Source organism: Lepisosteus platostomus, chromosome 8 (genome assembly GCF_059453375.1).
Source record: "Lepisosteus platostomus isolate fLepPlt1 chromosome 8, fLepPlt1.hap1, whole genome shotgun sequence".
Lineage (NCBI taxonomy): Eukaryota > Metazoa > Chordata > Actinopteri > Semionotiformes > Lepisosteidae > Lepisosteus > Lepisosteus platostomus.
In genome coordinates this window covers 31344045-31365833 of record NC_142618.1, presented here as the reverse complement: position 1 = coordinate 31365833, position 21789 = coordinate 31344045, and the positions used below count along the sequence as shown (strand labels likewise).

Below are 21789 nucleotides of genomic sequence, written 5' to 3'. Positions count from 1 at the left end.
TTACATCAGAGCCATGGCCAGATGATAGCACCACAATGCCTGGAAGAGATCAAAGCCATCTTTGAACAGTAATATTTTAATTTCTTTAGGTTTAGGGGTCACAGTCCCCTCAGTGAGCTAACATCCATGACTGCCCTATGCCCCAGGGACTGGGACTCCCTACATTACCATAGACGGAACTGTTTTGCCCAAAAACCCACACTGTTGATCTGCTGCTCTTGGAAATTCGCTGGAGAATTGGAATGTTACTGTCACAATTCAGATCATGGAGTGATCGGAGGTAGAACCCTATGTGTGGCGGGAGTACCAAACCTAGGCAGAAACAGGCTTGAATCAGATATCAAGGCTTGAATCAGACATAAGGGTTTATTCGTGCAGACACAGTGTACAGGTGACAGTCTGTGAATAATGATTCAAAGGAATACTCAGTCCATACCAGATCCACAAGCACAACCAGGATAGAGTCCAAAATCTAAGGAACCAGGAGATCCATCCTTCACATCAGGGGGCTGGGGACTCCTAGGAGTAGGCCTTGCCCCCCCCCCAGGCATGCATCTGACAATGCTGAGCCCAAAGCATAGGGAGCACTAGGCTTAATAGACAGGTAACCAAAACAATGTGAGAATCATGCACACCCAGATAGGCTAAAGGTGTCAGCTTGAATTCCAGCTAATTAGGTACTTTAGGATGTGGAGAGGGCAGCTGAGCGCCCTCTAGGGGCGGGATGCCAATCGTGACATTTGCGCTATGGTTATGTAATAAGTGTATGCTCTTTCAAAACTCTGGATTTTAATTACCTGCATTAGGAGAATTATAATGCACGTTTGTGTTATATACAGCCAGGGTTAACAACAGGGTCAACAGTTCTATATGCTATCCAGGAAGACTGCAGAGACAAAGGAAAACCTCTCAAGCACATTCTCACAACTCATTCATACCCTGCTCTGACACCAACTTTGGCGGAGATGTTGGTGCGTATTGAATAGGGGTATTTTCCCCTGACCTACAGCAAAACGTTTGAAAAGAAATCTACAAATAACGAACATGAAAACGTAAATATCTGTTTACTTACATATTTTCAGTATGCTTCAAGAACTCCAGTTAGAAACTATGTTAATGAAATTAACAAGGTTTCACCACTTTAATGCCTTTATTCCTTTATTACAAATGCTAACAACGAAGTTCTGTGTGATTTAAACAGTTTCAGAATCGAAAGACTTTTAAAGAAAGGTTTGGCAGATGTACTACTCATAGTGGAACCGATTTCTCTGTGCAGCTTGTTTCCTCCGGGTCTTTAACTGCACGTTTTTTTCTGTATTAAGAGGCCGTGCAAGTGTCTGATTTGTAGATTTGGTTTCAGGGAGGAAGTGCAAAAAAGGGATTTATTGTCATATGTAAAATACACTGTTGGAGAAAGTATGTGAGGGAGAGAGACATACCCGGCCAGCGTACGAGGCTGTCAGTCTTGTGAGGTGGCTTCAACAGAGCTCAGCTCTGCAGGGGATTTCTATAGACAATCGAGGGGAGCAGCGTAAAGGTGGAAAAAATGTCTCATCCACCAAATACTGGATTTAGTTGAAAACCATCGTTCCCAAGGCAGGAAGATGAGAAACTGCTCGTCGCTGGGATTATTAATTAAACAATAACACAAAATTAAGGGATATCGGAAAAGCTGGTTTAAGTATCATTTTCTACGGGGATTTTGAACGCTTTGCACGCCATTTTTAGGAGTTTAATGCCATTTAATATTTGTCGTCACTGAAGATTTTTTTCCATTTCGCTACTGTGTCAATTTCCCGCATTTCGTTTGTCAGTTGCTGACTATTTGACTTCGTTAAGTAATATAATGCAAATAAGTTGGACTTGAACAGTATAACTCTTGCTTATCGTCCTGAAAAAGATTAGTTTTATATACGGCGTATGTATCGTTTATTGGCAAATGTACAATCATTTTGTTCTCGGTGATAATGATTGTATGTATGGATAGACGCTTTACTGCAGACACGTTAAACTCGTTGTGTTCTGCGAAATATCCATTTGTGTTAGAGTGGACAGGTTATAACCGCAAAATAAAAATGATCGGTGGTGCTCAACGGTAATTGGATACATTCTGGACTAGTCATTTTATTATAACGGCGGATGTTGGGAACTTGTGTGCATCACATACTGATAACGATAGTCGACGTTTCTTGAAAACAAATGACACTGTTTATTTCCGTAGTTTATATTGACATTGTAACATGTCACAAAACGATGCTGTAGTCCTCGCTATTTTATGTATTTAGTTAACCCTACAGTGTTGTTGAGTCATAAAATCGTTAGTGCGCTTATGAAAATTAGTTTTTTTTTCAATTCGGAAGGCAAATTGCTATTTGCATTCGCGTGTTAATAATACATGATCGAAGATTTTGCTAGAAAGTAAGAAAATAAAACTAAGATGAAACTTTTTCAATCTTAGATCCAAACATCTGCGTTCAGTTCTTCTTGGCAGTTTCCTGCAGTTTCTTCTTGGCAGTAAGAATGTGCCCAAGGCAACGGTTTCTTTTACTTAGATGTCGAAACATCATACAGTGTAAGCAAAAGACTTAATAAACTTGATTTGTTTTATAATTGAAGTCAAATAACTTGTTTTTCCTCGACATTATTCCAGAACAAATTCTGGATCTGAGAACGACTGTGCGCTGGCTTCAAGTTAAGACTCTGAAACTGACGGTTGTCTTTAATAAAAACCAGCAAAATAAACGAGTTTTGATGGAACAAGAAACAAAAACAACAGCTACAAAACAATAAGATATGTTCTGACTGAAGCTGAACAAACCGTTGTTACTTGAAATGAGTTTTTTAATATTTAAAAATTGCGTCAACCTCTGCCATTTTTCATTTTTTTCCCTATTTTAAATGACTTTTCTAATGAGCACCCTTATTTGAAAACATCAAAAGGGCTTTTTTTATTACTTTTTTTTTGTTTGCTCTCAATCTCGGAGCCTTCTCTGCGTGTGCCATGCGTCTGTCCTCCTTACTTGCCTTATTCAGGCCTGCGCTACCTTTGATCCTGGGGCTTTCCCTGGGCTGCAGCCTGAGCCTGCTCATGGTGTCCTGGAGCCAGGGCGATGCAGACGAGCCTTGTGGAGAAGAAATGAGAATCGGTGGGCTGTTTCCTGGTAGCCAGAGAGGGAACCCCAAAGGCAGCAACGGGGCCGAAGCTGGAAATGAAGACTTCCAGCCACGCATTGTGCCGTACCACAAAGACCCCAACAAACCTCATAAGAAAGTCCTCAGGTGAGGTGGTGGCATTTCACAATTTCTATTTTATTTTTTCATGTGTGACAGGTGTCTTGTCAGGGGTCTACTCTGCCTTGTGCCCATTGCTTGCTGGGATAGGCTCTGGCTCACCCTCAGCTCTTAATTGAAAGAAGCGGTTAATAATGAATGGATGAATTATTCACATGTTCATTTAAACCTGCAGCATGTACAGTAGATTCCAGTACTCCCTGATAGATACTCCTTTGGAGTTCAACACACATTTCTGCTCATACTGACTCCCAGTGCTCAGCAACAATAGCTCAGTAAAGTTTTAAAAATCCTTTGTATTCACAGTAATGGGTTTCAAGATAGGTTTGTAGAAAATCCAAAAATTATAATCAATTGAATGATGCCTGCTTACCTTTTTAATTGTGAAATGGCTTTGGTAGAGAACTCGTGTTCAAGCACGTTAGGATTCCTATTCTAGCTGGGAGTGTGCAGCAGTACTAATGACAGTGCGTAACAAGAAGCAGGTTGCATGGTCCAGTGGTTGAAAAATGGTATTATTACTTGCAGCTCCCTAGAATAAACTCCAGCATTGCTGCTGACTATCTGTGTGCATAATACTGATGAGGTTACTTAAAGGGTTAATCTAGTAAAAAACAAGCTAAGAATGTATGATGTAATTGTATGATAATTCTAAGCTCCCAAACATCTCCATCATTCTACACATTACCTGTGTCAGTCCTCTTAGCTACTTGAGTTACCGAAGATGCCTTCTTGCAGTCTTGCACAAGACATTCTAAACAACACACCCATTGCTTTGTCTTTGAACACATTATACTGTTAGGCTGTGACCATCATACAGGCTCATAGATCAGTAGGTGTAAGTATTCTGCATTCATAAACATAATTTCAAGTTCTCAATGCTTGATTGCTAAATCCTATGTATCTATGCTATGGCTTAAATGTATACCAGGAGACTTTAGGGTTGCCCTTGGAGAATTGCTATCCAGCAGGCTTTAACGGGTGGCCATAAACCCCTTTTAAATAGGCTATTTTACATAATTTACAGACACAAATGCAACAATAATCAATCATTTATTTTGCAGAGCAGGAAAACGACACCAACACACACAATTAAATAAAATCCTCTTTGAGCTAAACAACTTCAACTTTTATCTCTAATAGTCACCAGGCAATTAAGATGCTTCACACAAAGTCCCTCGCTGATACATTACTCAAGCATTCTTCTCCAAAACTAAGTCTCTTTCTGAGACTCCTCTCAAAATACCCATCAAACAGACTTGGTTCCACACAGCTCCTGTTGTTCTCTCTTTTGGAAGCTTCAACTTCCTGGTTTCACATGACCAGTTGCTTTCTCCCAGTTGGGCAGGTGACAGAAAGTAGGAGGACATTCCCCACAGCTTTCTGGGGAATGTAGTTCAGGTCAGAGCTGTCATCTTGCCCAAACTTGCTGTCACTCACCCAATTAAATCATCAATTTCTAATAACCTGAAACAGTTTAACTCTGATAAGCTTAACAGGTGATTTATATAAAGTAAGTGGATTTGATATAATTTGGAATCGCAAATGTTGAGGGTCCCAAAATACAACAGAATGTTATCTGACTAAGGTAATGCTGGAAATGTTCCATGTATGAGCTTTGTTACTGATCCGTTTTCATAATGTTCATTAACAGAGATCTAGCATAGCACAGATGTAAAGAAACAAAAAGTGTTGTTTTGACCCTAATTTTGAGTGTATTTTTAATGTTACTAAAGTGTCTCTGTAGTACCGCTTGTGTCTCGTCTTGTCTTTCCCAAATGGATACAGACAAGCTAAATCATGCTTTTGGACTTTCTTGAATAGACTGCTGTATTATATATTTTTTCAAAGCGCCCATAAATAAACCTTTAACAAATTGCAGTATGTTTAGAATTCGGTAGCACAAATTTCAGCAAAAACAAAATCTAAAATCTGTGAGTGTCTCTGCATTGGCTCCCAGTGTTTCTAAAATGTACAGATTTACTAACAAATACATCTTCTCTCATCACACACTCTTTCAAATAATCTTTTATGTCTGTAGACCTGGAATGTTCTTATTCTGGAGGATTGGTGTGCCTACAGGTTATCAAGGTCTCTTTATATTAATTGGAATCTAGACCTGTGAGAAACTGTGTTAGTTCTGTCCAGCTGGTTTAGCATTAAGAGTACAGTGGTAATGAAAACCTAAAACTATACTCTTTTTCCCTCAGGCTGGTGAGCAATATTCTAATCTTCTCTTAAATGCAGAGTTATATTATACCTTGGCCTTAATACTTTGAAGTGTTGTTAATGTGTGCTAATAAGAGCTGTATTATATTGCAGTTCAAAAGAAAGCTCAGTTTATTGTTAATGGCCCCTCCCCCCCTCTTCATTCCCATTTCCAACTGCTGCCCTTGGGGAGGCATTTTAAAAACCTTGTGGCTAGGAAAAATGTGTACAAGAAATCCTCTGTTCCCTGTGTAAGTGGTATATTAAAGGCTGCTAAGTGACTGTTTCCTGTATGGAGCTTTCGGATTGTGTGTAATGGTAGTGTACTATGGGCAGAGCGAGATGTGTGTATACAGTATGTATTGCTGCATGTCTAAGACTATTGTTTGTTTTTAATGTGTGTTTCATTTATGTTGTGTTATTGGTCTTTTTGTAGTTTTGCATAGTGATGCCAAAGACAAATTTCCACCCTTTTGGACAAACAATAAAGTTATATCTTATCTTATATTTATTCCACCTAAAATCCAAATGTCTAAAATCCTTCTTATTGGACAGACAATTGCACATTGTAACACGATTGTAGAAGCCAATATGAAGTTGATGCAGCACAAAAATAAAGGTCACTGGTTACATACTTTGCAATACAGTTGTGCAATGGTGTAACAAAGCATTAATGCTGTCTTGTAAGTTGTAGGAAGTTCATTATAGTGAAGTCCCACTTTATATAATTTTGCAGGTCCATCAGTTTAAGTACAGAACCAAACTGTACTACAGTTTGTGTCATGATGCGTATTGGTTATCAGGTTGATGAGTTGCTGCCTGTTTATGTAATCCATTATTACCCAGCTCTGTCTATGTAATTAATTATTTAGGTTTGTTGCATTCTGATACGGGTGTATAAATATTTTAATATTCCTTCTAAAACTTCCTCAAGTAATAGAAGCAAAAAAATGTATCTTGCTTTATGTACAAATATTACTTTGTAATATTACAAATAAATACTTTGTAATATTTGTAATAATTACTTTGTGCCAGGACCCCAAGAAATCTCTATGAGATTTTCTGTTTTCCAGATTATCTGTATTAGGTTCAAGGACGTCTTTTCCAATTTGAACTAATTTTAAAAAGTCGTCCTTGAATCTTCTTGTAGCAGAGAAACTTGGGTGATGGACTAATCCAGGACCTTACAACCTACTGTAGATAAAGTTCAAGAAGCTGATTGGTTTTGGGTAGGATTTGTAAAAAAAACAGCTTATTTTCTTAATGGTCAATAAAGCCAAACTTTGCACACATAACCTTGTCATGGTTGTCTATCAGGGATGTTTGAGGCAAGGAGTTACATAAAAAATGGCTTCTAGGAGCCACTCAGAGTTAAGCAATGGGTAGTTTGCCTGTATTACACTATTTATCTTCCACAGACTGTTGAACACACAGATCTTCACAGAGTTGTAAATGTCATCAGCCTGCTATGGTCACTCATCACTGCTGTTTGCAGCTCTGCATATAGTATGTCTACTTCTCATTAAAATCATTTGCACTGTAGGCCTTCACCACTTTTTTTCAGGTTTTCACAAGTGAACTGTTAAATATGTCGTGCTTTAGTTCCGTTTTATCTTAATAAGGAATCTTTGTGGTTCTTGCATGTAGATAACCAAGAATTAGTAAGACATAGTCCTGCTGCATATTTTCACAAGTAAAACAACCACATTACTTTCAAGGTCCAGTGTTGTAATAACCGTTGACTTCAAAATGACACACAATTTGTCAGAAGAAGTCCTCCTGCCTTTCATGTTTCACATCCTCTTTTGCTCAAGCCTTAGGAATTGCTCGTAATCCTGGAGTATAGCATTAAATTGTAACAGTTGACTCTGCCACATCTGCTAGAAACAAATAACACAAGAGCTGAGCTCCAGTATAGCACTAAAGGAGACACTTGTATACTTGTCCAGAATGAAACTTGGCTTTCCCAGTTCTCTGAAGGGTTAGCATCTTTGTTGAATCGTGAGAATGCCGATGTTTGTGTTACCTTTTAATTTGGTTCCAAAAAAGGCCAAGTACTAAAGTTATTTTTACTTCCATAAAAATAAAAAATTGAAATCCATAAAAGATTTTAATTTCTATAAAAATAACAAAAATGTCTTCTTCTTCCTGTATGAATATTAGGATATAGATCTTGCTTGTTCTGTTTTACAGATTTCATTATAAAGCAAAATGATTGCTACCACATTATAAATTAAAACCCATTAGCAACTGGCTCCTGTGACAGAGATTACTATATTGTTCTTCTTGCTAAATGTGCAAATTAATCTTGTGCCTTCATTTTTCTGAGTAGGAGACAGCACAGTACTCTTGTTCAAGATACAAGTACTGTTCGGGGTATTAATTCTTTCTTCGTTTCTGTCAAAATTGGTTTTTACTATCTGATGATGGGGACTAAGGTTCATTGCATGTCAAGAGGCAAGTCAAAACTTCACATTTCAAATTGTCTAAACACATAAAACATCTTTAAATAAAAAATGTAGCACAACGCACTAGGGTGTCTTGTCCTTCCTTACAGAATACTGCAGTTGCTGCAGTATTTGCATAAAGCACTGTTCTTCCAGTCTATCTACAATATATCCAGTCTATCTAAAATATGTTTTTACTGTTCTTTCAGTTACATGTAAGAGAAATAACTATAAAAAATCTTCATTTTCACAGAGGTCCTTCAGATTCACAACCTGAATAATGAGCCCTTAACTGTGGGTTTTTTATCCAGAAAATGTGGCAGTTATTTTAATGATTCATAGATAGAGGCCAATTGTAAGGCAATTGTGTCTTTGTTAGGGCAATTGTTTTTCACCAGTGTAAACTTAGAGCTTCCGCAACACAGGGATTGATTACTTATGCAAACCGCATATTTCATTTTTTATTTTTTAAAGAAGATTTTCTAACATAAAACAATGTCACATTAAAACAATTAATTTTGAGTTTCAGTGCTTTGAAATATAAAAATCACAGAGAACAAAATTTCAGTGTACCTTAGGATTTTTAATTAAGTAAAATGAGAGAATTGGTCAAGGGTCTGAATACTTTTGCAAGGCACTGTATCTGTCATCAACATAATTTACCTTGTGTACCAAAAACATCTTGCTCATTAATCAAATTAATATTGAGGTGAACTATGAAACTTGAATAGTTTCAGAGTGGAATTATAGGGCCTGATGACAAATGTAGCAGTAAGCTTTGCTATTTTTATATCATGCACCTGCCTATTGCAGTGAAAGAGTGACTTATGGTAGTTTGGAAACACTGAAAACACTGAACAGTGATGCAGAAGCAACATTAACATTCAAGGGTCCGTACCAAGCATTCCATTGAGGGGCTATGTTGTGTTAGTTGGGTTGTAAATTAAGTATTCTTCAGGAACAACAGCTGGCTTTATTTACAGTGTTCACTCACTGGACCTATTCACTTGTGCGGTTCTGCAAAGCTCAAAATCTGATTTTTGTATGTAGACTTTTGATGTATGTAGAAGTACATGCTGAAGCTAGTTGCCTGTTTTTTTAATAAAAATAATTCGGAATGTTTTGGGGTTTGATCCCTAAATTTGAAGTAATATTTCATTGATACTGTATGTTTTTCTTCCCATTGGCTTTTCTCACCTATGGCTACGTTCTTCATTGATTTGTAACATTTGGAATCCACATTAATTCTGGAGGAACTCCTAGGGGAAGTTTCCAGTTAGGGATTTATTATATCAGGGAGCAGTAGAGCTGTGTGTATTTTTCCACGTGTTCAGTGAATTCTTTTGGATCTTCAGTCAGCATACAGACTCTATATGCATGTCTTGCCATTTTGGTCTGTTTTATACTTAATCTTCTCTTTGTACTAATACTTTAAGACAGAATTTCCATGTAGTGTGCAGTATAAAATGCATTTAGAATGACTGCTTTTTAAACACAGACCAGAACTTAGATGCTGCCTCACAATATTGACACTAAAATAGAAATGCAGACGGCTGCAGCTACTGTCTGCTTGTGAGTGATTCTTTCAGAGATAGCCAGCTCGAGCATTATTGATCCTTTAGCCTCAGCCATACGCTTTTCATTTGGAGTTTTCAGTTGCATAACTGAACTGATTATTTGCTCAGATAATCAAGATTTTTTGTATTCTATATTTTTTAATTCCTTAGTCTTTTTAGTCTTTCGCTATTTGTGATGGCAGTATCCGTCCATTTTCTAATCGCTTCTTCAAATTTAGGGTCACAGGGGAGAGCCAGAGCCGGTCCCGGCAAGCAGCAGGCACAAGACAGGGTACGTTCTGGACGGGACACCAGTCCAGGACTGACACACAGACACAGACACGCACAAACTCATCCCCAAAGCCAGAATTCCCTTAAGCAAATACAAAGTTTTTGGACTGTGGGAGGAAATTGGAGCACCCAACTTGTTTAGTTTTGTTAAGTGCTGATGCTTTTACTTAAATTGGGAATTTGAAGGAATGTTTTCTGCATATACTGTAGTTAAACAATACACATCTTATATATACACATTTTCAAAAATAAACATTTTCAGTTCGTCGAATACTGATGGATTCTACGGAGTTGTAGTACAGACGCTGAATGAAATTACTGAGTTCAGATAAGGATATACCTCATGCTCTAAGATGTTTTATTTATTGGGAATCCTGTTCAAACTTCCTGCAGGCCCTATTTGCCAGCTACTGCATAAAAAATAATCTTACGTATTATGTATACATCTTTAAAGATGTTTAAAAAAATCAACTCAAGTCAAAGAAGTAAAGTGTCCTGTTAGATAAGTATTTTCAATACACTGCACGAGAAAGTGTACATTGTACACTTTTTAAACTGTTTACTGTCAAAACATATATCAGGACAATTTTGTGAAAATTAATTTTGTCTCATTAATGCATCCATTGTATGGTAGTGGGCATGGTAGATGAGGAAGAGTTTAACATCTCTTGTGGGCTATTGTGGTACAGAGCTTACATTTTACTTTATAAACCCACTTGTTTTTGGGTTAAATGACAGTTTTTTTAATGGAAATGGAGAAGTCAAAGTCTAGATTGTGTCGCTATATGAGAAACATATGACATGTCATTTATAGAATATTTATTTGAAGAAAGGGTTTTTCCCTCTGGTTTAAACCATTCTGGAAAATCTCATTGTACATTTAGTTGTATGACAAGCTATGTTGAAACTGGATATGGCAGAGAAACCTGGTCAGTACATTGAGCAAGGAAAAGGTTTTTGAAGTCTCCAAATGTTTTGAAGGGAAAGAAATACTAAATCTCACTCAGTAAATTTGAACAAAAAGCAACTAAACTTTTAATGTGTATGCTCATGAATGCAATGGTTAACTTGTGACCCAGCTGTAGTTTAGAAGCTCAAAGTATGGTTTGTAGAAACCTAAGACTGAAATTAAATTCAGTGAGATCATTTTGATAGTTACCTCAGCTCACAAACATAACAAAGAAACATTTGTAGATTTTCATTATAGCAGTAAGCCCACACACATATTCTCTTCTAAAGCTTGGTTCTGCATTTTTTCTGTTGTTTTTTTCTAAAGGGAGTATTTGAAACATGATCATTTTGACAAAGCTCTACTGTGTGATTACGGGGACTGATGTGCATTCAAAGCAATAGGATGACAAATTTCCAGTTTGGTTTTTATTTGTATCATAAAAATAGAAGCTTTTTTTTCTGCTGGGAGGAAATGACAGAATGTGGTTGTGTTAATCCTGTTAGCGTCAGAAAAAAAAGTGAATGGAGGTCATTATGGCCCTATGTATATATATTATTTATGGTGAGTCTCCAATATTTTATGGCAGTTAGCTTTTCATTTTAGACTCTTTCTTGTTGGTCTCTAGAGTTCCTCAGAGATCATAATCCTCAATATTACTTTGCCTGCTTCACTGCCTTGAGAGGTTTAGTTGTGTTTCATTAGTTGGTGTTCCTTGCAGGCTTGGAATGTCCTGGTTGCTTCAGATTGAGAAATGAGGGGGAGTGTAGTCATATTAAAGTGAAAAGTGCTCAGTTTAAATGTTTTTGTTTTAATGTTTTAATGTTTTATATCCCCCCCCCCCCCCCTTCTTCAGAACGAGGTACATTCACACGGAGCTGGGGATTCGAGAGCGCCTCCTGGTGGGCATCCTGACCTCACGCGCTACTCTGAACACGCTGGCAGTGGCAGTGAACCGCACGGTGGCGCATCACTTCCACCGCACCTTCTTCTTCACGGGCCTGCGCAGCCCCAAGCTGCCCCACGGCATGGCGGTGGTCGCTCACGGTGACGACCGGCCTGTCTGGCTGATGTACGAGACGGTGCGGCACCTGCACCAGCATTTCGGTGCCGACTACGACTGGTTCTACCTGGCCCAGGATGACACCTACACCCAGGCCGAGCGGCTGAACGAGCTGGTGGGGCACTTGAGTGCCGGGCAGGACCTGTACATGGGCCGGGCCGAGGAGTTCATTGGTGGGGAGGAGCGTGCGCGGTACTGCCACGGCGGATATGGCTACCTGCTGTCCCGCAGCGTGCTGTCCCGCCTCCAGCCCCACCTGGACACCTGCCGCAACGACATCCTGAGTGTGCGGCCTGACGAGTGGCTGGGCCGCTGCATCATCGACTACCTGGGGCTCAGCTGTGTGGAGGTGCACCAGGTACACCGAACAGTCCCGTTCCCTCCCGTTATCTCTTTCAATGTCCGTCTTCGTCGGAAAGGTTAGAAACAAGAGAAGGCCATTTGGTCAGTATGGTAGTGAGGTGATCCAAAGATATCTTCCAGGTGTTCTATGAAAGAAAGCTGGGTTGAACAATGTGGGTTTTGGTCCATATTCCCAATCAGCATCCTCCCACATGCTCCCGTTCATTGTAGGGATTTATAGGAAAACCGAGCCTGTCTTCAACCAAGTGAGGTGGTATTTTGGGATCTACATTTAGAAGACTACAATAAACATTGTGTTTTCAGTCACCTTCGGTAATGAACTAACAAGGTCCCACTTCCACAGAAACAGTGATGCAGTTTTACAAGATTCTGAGGAGAAACCTGGGGAACAAGTGATTTACGCTGGATATAGGGGCCTTTTCCCGAGGCCTTTTAATTTATTGTCTTTACATACTGCTTTTTGTTTCAGGACATGGGTGGTTGTAAACCTCCAGCCAGTTGTCTCCCACATAATTACTTTTTATTGTGCTCTCGGTGATTATGAAATGGTCACTGTTTTCAGAGTTGTCCCAAAGCTCAGGCCCATATTAAAAACAAAATAAGCTCAGGCTATAAAACTGCCTAAATGGCTAATTTGCTGCTAGAGAATGTGGATGAACACTCTGGTCACTTAAATGAAAATTATTTTCAGAACTGCTCATACTCGTGTATCTACATTCTGCTGGGGCTGTTTTTTTTTTTTTTACTTCAGTTACTCTTGTCTCCATAGATTGTTGGCCAGACTTGGACGTTTTTTAAATTACCACAGTATTTAAATTATTTTAAATGAATGTAATGGATGACAACTGATTGAGAGACCCTAAAGTGATTATTTGAAACAGACAATTTCTGAAAAGAGAGAGAGAGTTAAAATGGTGGGGGATTGGGTTGGAATTCCTTCAGCTCCCTGGCTGCTAGAAAACTGCTTTCAAATCCATATGTTAGCTCAGCTGGAGTTGGACGCTGATCTGGTGACAAAGGTTAACACTTTACCATTCTTCTCTCCTGCCAGTTTTACATTTTAAGAGAATGTGGGTTAACTGAAGTGTTTTAAACCAGGTTTTCAGGTTTGTGTGTGTGTGTTTTACAATCAAGTTCAATTTAATTTGTAAATACTGGTTTAACACATTCAGAGGTGTTGATGATGGTCTCTGTTATAGTTAAGAATACATTTTGCTCATGCATGTTATCAGTGCTCAATTCTGCAGGTGAATACGAGTACAATTCAGATCAGTTCTGGGCATCACTCAAAGAGGCTTTTCAAATCCTTTACTATAACATCACTTTCTTTAATTGGCATTACTGCAGTAGTGCTAGATGAATACTTTGCAGTAAACTAAGTCTGGAGCAGAAAAAGCAAAAGGTAACGGTAGCTTATTAGAAAAATTATATATTATAAATTATTCTATAATAATTATATTATTAATTATATATATTGAACTGACCAGAAATTTTATATTTTTCATTTTCTATGTAAATTATTGGAGATGTATCAGTCTGGGTCTATACATACTTGGGACAGTTTTGTTGCCCTTATGGTTAAACAATACAATAGCAATTTTCAAGTACAGTACATACAGTAGGTACTACCATTGTCTTCAATGACTGGTGGAAGAGTTATGTCAATTTCCTTAAGTGCAGTTGGTAAAGTACACTGGGCTCTGGAGATTTATTAACTTGTGTTACGGTATTTTAGTACTTGAAACACTTCTTTTCCTTCTATGCTAATACAATTTGATAAAAAGCTTTGTCTCGCAGCTTCCTGAGGTAAAACAAAAAGCCTTCAGCTGCTTGTTTGCTGGGTGGTGTTTGTTCCGCCTTCTGGAAAAGAATGAATTCACATTTTAAAGAAGCTTGGAAACAAAGGCTGATAAAACTAGTAATATGAAAAATTCACCATATCTTCATGTAGACATTTGAAGACGTAATGATTGAAGTAGTACAGATTAATAAGCTCTCTAGGAAACTCCCTGATGGCCCACAGTGCTCTGCTTAATATTGTAACTGCGGTTGTGATGCTTTCCTGTGCAGAAAAAGGCAGACAATGAGGCCACACACACATGTCATTGAGCAGAGTGAAAGGATGTGACCTCACCTCTTCTCAGCGCCAACAGCCCTGCATTGAGCTCACGGCTTCAACTGTACCTCTTTGTAACTCAAGAGCTTGTATGTGATTGCAAATACTGGATTTTCTTTTTTTTTATTTGATTACAGAACACTGTCTTACTGGTTTCTGTTGATTTACGTATTACCATGAAAATGTTCTCATATTTTGTGTTATGAGAACCATATCAAAATGTTAAGAAATTCATTGTCATGGCTGAGCTGATAAAGGTTTGCTCATTAAGTATCTGTTTTACAAAGAGGTCACAGGAAGATTAATATTTGTTTTTGATTTGATAAAATACCCAGAACTGACTTTTTCCTCCACAGCATTTCAGTAACAATGTATGCAGAAAATGACATTTGTGTGCATCAAACCACATATCAAGACATGTCAAGATTTTAAAATGAGAATAAAAGAAAGGTTAAAAATTGTAGGATGTTGTTCAGGTCTGTTTAAAAAAAAGAAAATGAGAAAATGTAATTTACTCCCTCCCAATAATACTTACTGTAACAACTTCTATGTTAATTCTATGTGCGTAATCTCTTACATACAGTTAATATATATTGATTTGTAAACTCCTACTCACTACTGAACAAGTTAGATGGGCCTAATGGCCTCCTCTCAGTTGTAACCTTTCTTATGTTTTTGAAAGATCTAGTTCTTGATCTTGCTGCTCTCTTGATAGTTAGATTAAGCACAAATGACAGAAGTTTGGAAACCACAGCTTGGCTTTGTGGATTTAAATGCACTAATAATAACACCCTTTCTTGTGATTCAGAGGTGTCAACTTGCATTTACACTGTGTGTCAGAGGCAGGGCTCTCAGAAAAAAAAGAATAAATAGAATTCAAAGTTGTCAGCTTTCCGATGAGGGTGTATGGGTAGGTGTAGCAATGTGCACCTGCACTGTATCTTCCCTCTCAAGGATAAACAGCTGGAGGACAAGAATAATTTGACGTTGCAAACTCACTTCCTGATTAAATGTATCTGTAAAAAGAAGATCTGTCAGATGTAATCTTCTTGACAAATACCAGGTCCATGCGATCTGAATTAAACATGTTGTGTTCTGTATTCTTGCTGAGTTTGGACAAAATTTATCTGCAGAGAGAATTTTTTTTTTTTTAATGCAGAAGACTCTTTTTAAATGAAGACTGGAGTCTATTTATTGTTTACTGTTTTGTATGTTCAGCAGGTCAAGCAGCATATCTGAAATGTTATGGAGGAGGTTTCATATTAGAAACAGGATGGTGATGTGTGCAAAACTGACATTTCACAAGAGTGATGCCATTTTTAGTACTGCATTACATATGTATTCACAGAAGTAGGCGGCTGACACTACTAGCCTATCAGCAATGTCAGAATTATGGAGCTAAAATGAACATACTGCTCAGGTAATAGGCTGGTATCCTTTTTAAGTGTGAACTTCCAGCTGCTGTAAATTAAGTAGAATGTAATTGACTTATTCTGAATTATGGATCTTTGAGGACAGCTTCACAAACCTGGTTTAATACCCGTTACGAAGAACAGTTTCTTTTTGGGTGAGCAGAGTTTCGCCGGGAAGCCTTTCTCAAGCTGTGATGTGCTCCCTCTGTGTTGTTCTGCAGGAGATGCAGTACCGCTACTTTGAACTGGGGAAGAATGCTGACCCGGAGCGCGAGGAGAGCCCGGAGTTTAAAAACGCCTTCACCGTGCATCCTGTGTCGGAGCCAGGCCTCATGTACCGTCTTCACAAGCGCTTCAGCCAGATAGAGCTGGACATGACCTACCTGCAGATACAGCAGCTGCAGGTCGGCACTCTTTCTCTCTCTGCTTTGCGTGGCAGCTCTCCTCTTCATTCATCGTTCTGTGTACTAAGTCTAGCAAATACATTTAATGGCTTAAAATGATCTCTGAAGAAGGGCTAAGCAACTTATAAGGAACTTTTTAGATAATAGTGGGTTAGACCTAGTGATCTGTGGCTTAATGCCATCATGTCCAAGGTACAATATTGTCAAGAGTGTGCAATGCGTTGGGGATCCTTTTGAAATATAGTTTATCTTAGTAAATCTTTGTTTTCTGATATTTTCAAAAATCTGGAGAGATCTGAGATTGCCGCCATCTCTGTACTTGAAGGGAACATTATAATTTTACAGGTGGGTAGCTGCGTCAGCATGCGTAGTCTGCAAAGGAACAAGTAATAGGTTTATTCCATGCTGAAAAGAGAAGAGAGAAAACACAATCTTGTGTCTAATTCTCGTTCCTTTAAAATTTTACAGTGCTGATCCCCGTGAAAATCATTTCCATCTTCTGACTTGTTTTGTGTATTTAGCTTTAGCTGGACACTCCACTTTACAGGTAATGGGGACTCCCCTCCACCACCACCAATGTGCAGCATCCACCTGGATGATGCGACGGCAGCCATAGTGCGCCATAGCAGCCACAGTGGGGAGGAGCAGAGTAATGAAGTCAATTCATAGATGGGGAATATTAGGAGACCATGATTGGTAAGGGCCAATGGGAAATTGGGTTACACCCCTACTCTTTTCGAGAAACGCCCTGGTTTTTTAAATGACCACAGAGAGTCAGGACCTCGGTTTTACATCTCACCCGAAGGACGACACCTGTTTACAGTATAGTTTCCCCATCACCATACTGGGGCATTAGGACCCACATGGTCCGCAGGTTGAGCGCCCCCTACTGGCCCCACTAACACCTCTTCCAGCAGCAACCTTAGTTTTTCCTTGGAGGTCTCCATCCAGGTACTGACCAGGCTCACACCTGCTTAGCTTCAGTGGGTTGCCAGTTGTGAGTTGCAGGGTGATATGGCTGCTGGCTATTACTATTACAGCTCCTTTTAAAACAAGGAGTATTAAACTATCCACAATGAAAACCTAATTTCATTCAGTCACCAGGGTCATCTTGAGATGCACAGAGCTCTCTGTGTTTCCGTTTGGAATGACTACAAGCTCTGCTCTACAGATAAATAAGTGCTTCCTCCTTGCCCAGGCTCCCAGTTCAATGGTCTGAAGGGATAGGGAAGTATTCCACCGTTGAAAGCAAAAACAGCCACTTATGGTTAATTTGATTTTAATTAGTGAATAATATAAATATATGTTTTACAAATTAGGAGGGGGGCTTAAATGACTAAATTTCAATTAGACAACTCTCAGATTCTGACACCAGCTTGCAAATAATAAAGATTAAAATTAATTATTTCATCCCATAAAGTCAGGAAATAGGTAATAGAGTAATTATCAGCCACAAACGTATACCATATTTTTTAATGATAAATTACACAACTATATAAACAAGCAACACATAAACATACAGTATATGGAGTTTTTTTCTTCTAATGCTTAATAGTTGTACGTGAACTTAACACTTACAGTCCCTTCTCCTCACAGTGCTAGTGTTTGTTCTGCATGACATCAGTACTGAGATCACTTCCCAGATTTTGTACTAAGTATTGTTTAGCATTAGTTCCTCTACTGTAGTACAGAATTGTTGATTTGTGGGTTCTTATGCCCTTTGAGCTGACAGGATATTATGCCTAAAAGGAGCAGTCAGAAGTGTGAGATTGAGCAAGGTGTATGACTTGGCAGCTGATGTCTGGTAGGTGGGTGTTACAAAAAAAAATATTTTCTCCAAAAGCTAATATGCATTAAGTAAATTTTTATATATAACTGGCACCAAAGCAGTTCAAAATTAATGAAAGAAGTCTAGTTCTTTACTTCTGTGATATGTACTGCACTTCAATAAAATAGGGATTTGGGAAATAGCTGATTAAGAAGTAAATAGAACTGAAAGACTTGAACAGAAAGATTCTGGTCTTGGCAGACTCCACAAATGAGCTGAAGGTACAACAACAGAACTCTTTGTGCAGAGCTGGACAGTCACTGTGCTTGGTGGCCACTTTCAATAGTCTTATACACTATTACTGTAATATAACGCCTTACAATATAAGTAATTGTAATAGTGCTGTAAAAAAAACCTCCTTCTGCTCACTCTGCTCTGTTAATTCCATACAACTGTGATTTCTACAATTCACAGATGAAGCTTTACAAGATGTTAGTAGAAAAATAAACAAACCACACAGTAAAATTAAGTATTTTATGTTAGAAGCTTTCAGGGCTTACAAAGGGGCTTTTAGTAATTTTTAAGTAGTTTTCAACAGGCTGCAAAAGGCAAGGAAAAAAACCACCATCAGGATACTCAGCAACCTCACTAACACAAGGATGGTGCCTTTGCACTTTTCAGAGTACATTTTGTGAATGACTCTCAAGGTTCCTTAGAAAGATTGGTCAGACCATATCATTAAAGAGCCTGGCACGTGTGTTCATGACATTCAGATCTTTGTGTGCCACATCGACAAGCTCTAAACCAAATTTGAAACAACAGGGATTGTGCTTGTTACATTGTACACTTTCTCAGCAGTATAGCATATTAATGTAGATTCTGATGAAGATTAGGTTGTGCATGCTTACACTTGTGAAGTTTCATTAGGCATTAGTTAAACTGTCTTTGACTTTATTACTGAAGGCAATGGTGAATTACTTCAAATTCTATAAACTATAACTATAACTATAACTAAATAACACTTAGAAACACATAGTGACACAGAAGACAGCCCAAAACCCAGAAGATTCCCACGTTCTTATGCAGGTTATATTTAAACTAAGAAAGAAGTCCCTAAAGAGTATCATTCAAATATCAGCCTCTTTATCCAATCTGAAAGAAAATATTACATTTATTTGCCTACATCCTACTATGTTGCTAATAAACAAATTGCTGTTAGGAAGCAGACATTTTAACTGAGCAACACATGGGGCACAGTGGATTAAAGGCAGCCAGAGGTGGATTACCATGCTAAACCAATCATGCCTGTGTTTTAAACTGCTCTCTCTTTCGGCAGGTCCAGATCAACAACCTGAGTGAGCTGACACCAGAGGGAAAGGCTGGTGCCACATGGCCCATTGGGATCAACCCCCCCTTCAACCCCAAGACGCGCTTTGAAGTCATAAACTGGGACTACTTCACTGAGGAGCACATCTACTCGTGTATCGACGGGTCGCCCAAGTGCGAGCTGCAGGGGGTGGACCGGGCAGACGTCAGCGCAGTCTTGGAGACGGCAGTGGAGCAGCTGAACGAGCGCTACCAGCCTCTTGTGCGCTTCCGCAAACACCGCTTGCTGAACGGATACCGGCGTTTCGACCCCACGCGAGGCATGGAGTATACCTTGGACCTGGCACTGGAGGCCTTCACCCAGAAGGGCCACAGCCAGGTGATCGCCAAGCGCGTGGAGCTGCTGCGGCCCCTGAGCTCCATTGAGATCATCCCCATGCCCTATGTGACTGAAGCCACACGCGTGCAAGTCATCCTGCCTGTCACCGCCCGAGAGCAGGACTATGTGAGCAACTTCCTGGACATGTATGTGATGAACGCTTTGGACACACATGACAATGTGCTGCTCACCTTCCTCTTCATCTATGACCCCTTTGATGCCCAGAGGGTCAGCCAGGCTGACATCTTTGCGGGGATCAAGTCCATGATTGGAGAGGTGGAGAAGCGGTATGCTGACGTCAAGATCCCCTGGATCAGTGTGAAGACAGAGGTGCCCTCCCAGGTCAAGCTGATGGACATCATCTCGAAGAAACACCCCGTGGATACCCTTTTCTTCCTGGCTAGCGTGTGGACTGAGGTCAACGCTGACTTCCTAAACCGCTGCCGCATGAATGCCATCAGCAATTGGCAAGTGTTCTTCCCCATCCACTTCCAGGAGTACAGCCCAGCCATCGTGTACCGTGATCAGCAGCCCTCTTCCGCGTCCTCTTTTGCTGCTGATTCCCTGAAGGATGGGCGCTTCGACCGGCACGTCTTCGAGGAAGCCTGCTTCTACAATGCAGATTACATGGCTGCCCGCACCAAGATGGCAGCCGACATCCTGGACAATGACGAGATGCTGGAGAGCATGGATGTGTACGAGATCTTTGTGCGTTACTCAAGCCTGCACGTCTTCCGTGCTGTTGAGCCCGCACTGGTGCAGAAGTACGTGCGCCGTGTTTGCAACCCCCGCTTCAGTGAAGACATCTATCACCGGTGCGTGCTGAGCAACCTGGAGGGGCTGGCCTCCCGCTCTCACCTGGCCATGGCTCTCTTTGAACAGGAACAGGCCAACAGTACTTGATGCCTATGGGTCTGTCTCTGACTGGGAAACAGAAAATGACTGACTGGAGGATCAGAGTAGGTAATGAGCCTTTTTATAAGGTTAACTCCTAAATAATCAAGTTAATTAACTTGCCATGCTTCTGAATTTTGAGTTGAAGAAACTGTGAGACAGTGTTCGTCTTCTGTCTCCCTAGAAGGAGTTCATAGAGGAAAAAACAAACCGCAGAAAGTTTCTGTGCGGTTTAACTTTGAAAACAACAGAGGTTGGTTCAATATGTTTTTTTTCCTTACATTTGACTCTTGATTTTATAGATGTACAGATGGAATAAACTTAATAAAAACACATGGAACTGAACAATTCACAACTTGGATCTTTTTATGTTTCCCTTTGTGTACTACGGTTTCCTTTTGAGCAATTTAGTGGTAACATGGTTGGCATTTTAAATTAATCCTAAAATATTTTTTTCTCTGTGTTAGACTGACACAGTGGGTTCATCCAAACAAATGGGATTTGACCACTTTTCTTTTAGTAAATAGGAATTTGAATTAGAAAAACAAAAGTATTAAACGGTGTTGGCAGTAGTGGTTAGGGCTCTGGACTAATAACGGGGAGGTCATTCAAGCCTCTCTCACTCAGATAAATAACAGTGCCCATATGTTCAAGTTTTAAATGCATGTCACTTTGTACAAACATGTCAGCCAAATAAATAAACAACTTGTTTTTAAGACTTTGCTCAGCTTGTCAATGCCAGTGGCTAAAAGAAAATTAATCAGTATGCTGCAGCTCGGTGGAATTCCTTGGAAAGACAAAATAATTAGAATTAAGGACTGGATCTGCTCACAGGGTAAAAAAATCTTGACGAAACAGTTGTCTCTTGAACTCAGTCTATGCACCTAACATGCAATGGTAATGGAATGTCTTAAGCAGCTATAAGATATACAGCAAGTTGTTCATATGTTTGTTGTTAAATGTTGATGGTCAGTTACACAAAATTCCTCTGAATAATGCTGCGGTATCACTGCGGTATCACTGAGTGAGTGCAGGCCATAGTGGGGCCTGTATATCCCCATCAGTGAGCCTCAAGAATAGTATACATTTCCACACGGGTTGTGTAAAAGTTTTTATTTAGATAACTAACACTATATGTACTGTATATATTCAAAATGGCTAACAACTTGCAATAAATAGCTAGAACCATACTATTTTGATTAACAAATGTTAACAACGAATAAGCACCCAAGAATTCAATGTATTGCAAAGTCCTTGGCTGTTTTATTCATAGTAAGATTTGGCTCAGCCTGCTTGCCTGAGGGCCAACGTGCTAGCTGTAG

The 21789-nt window shown here is 39.5% G+C and overlaps 1 protein-coding gene across 1 annotated transcript; it reads left to right on the top strand.

Annotated features, from left to right (window-relative positions):
• Positions 1-1274: 1274 nt before the first annotated feature.
• Positions 1275-20815, top strand: chpf2 (chondroitin polymerizing factor 2). The gene is made up of 4 exons (XM_088643127.1): positions 1275-3279; positions 11599-12163; positions 15918-16100; positions 19205-20815. Exons 1-4 carry the CDS (start codon positions 3002-3004, stop codon positions 20474-20476), a joined length of 2298 nt encoding a protein of 765 aa, XP_088499253.1. The 5' UTR covers positions 1275-3001; the 3' UTR covers positions 20477-20815.
• Positions 20816-21789: the final 974 nt, after the last annotated feature.

Excerpts from the sequence above, each read along its gene's own strand:
- chpf2 (XM_088643127.1), top strand. The coding sequence starts at position 3,002 with ATGCGTCTGTCCTCCTTACTTGCCTTATTCAGGCCTGCGCTACCTTTG. Across the intron at positions 3,280-11,598 it reads CCTCATAAGAAAGTCCTCAG|AACGAGGTACATTCACACGG; the intron begins GTGAGGTGGTGG and ends CCCCTTCTTCAG. Across the intron at positions 12,164-15,917 it reads GCTGTGTGGAGGTGCACCAG|GAGATGCAGTACCGCTACTT; the intron begins GTACACCGAACA and ends GTTGTTCTGCAG.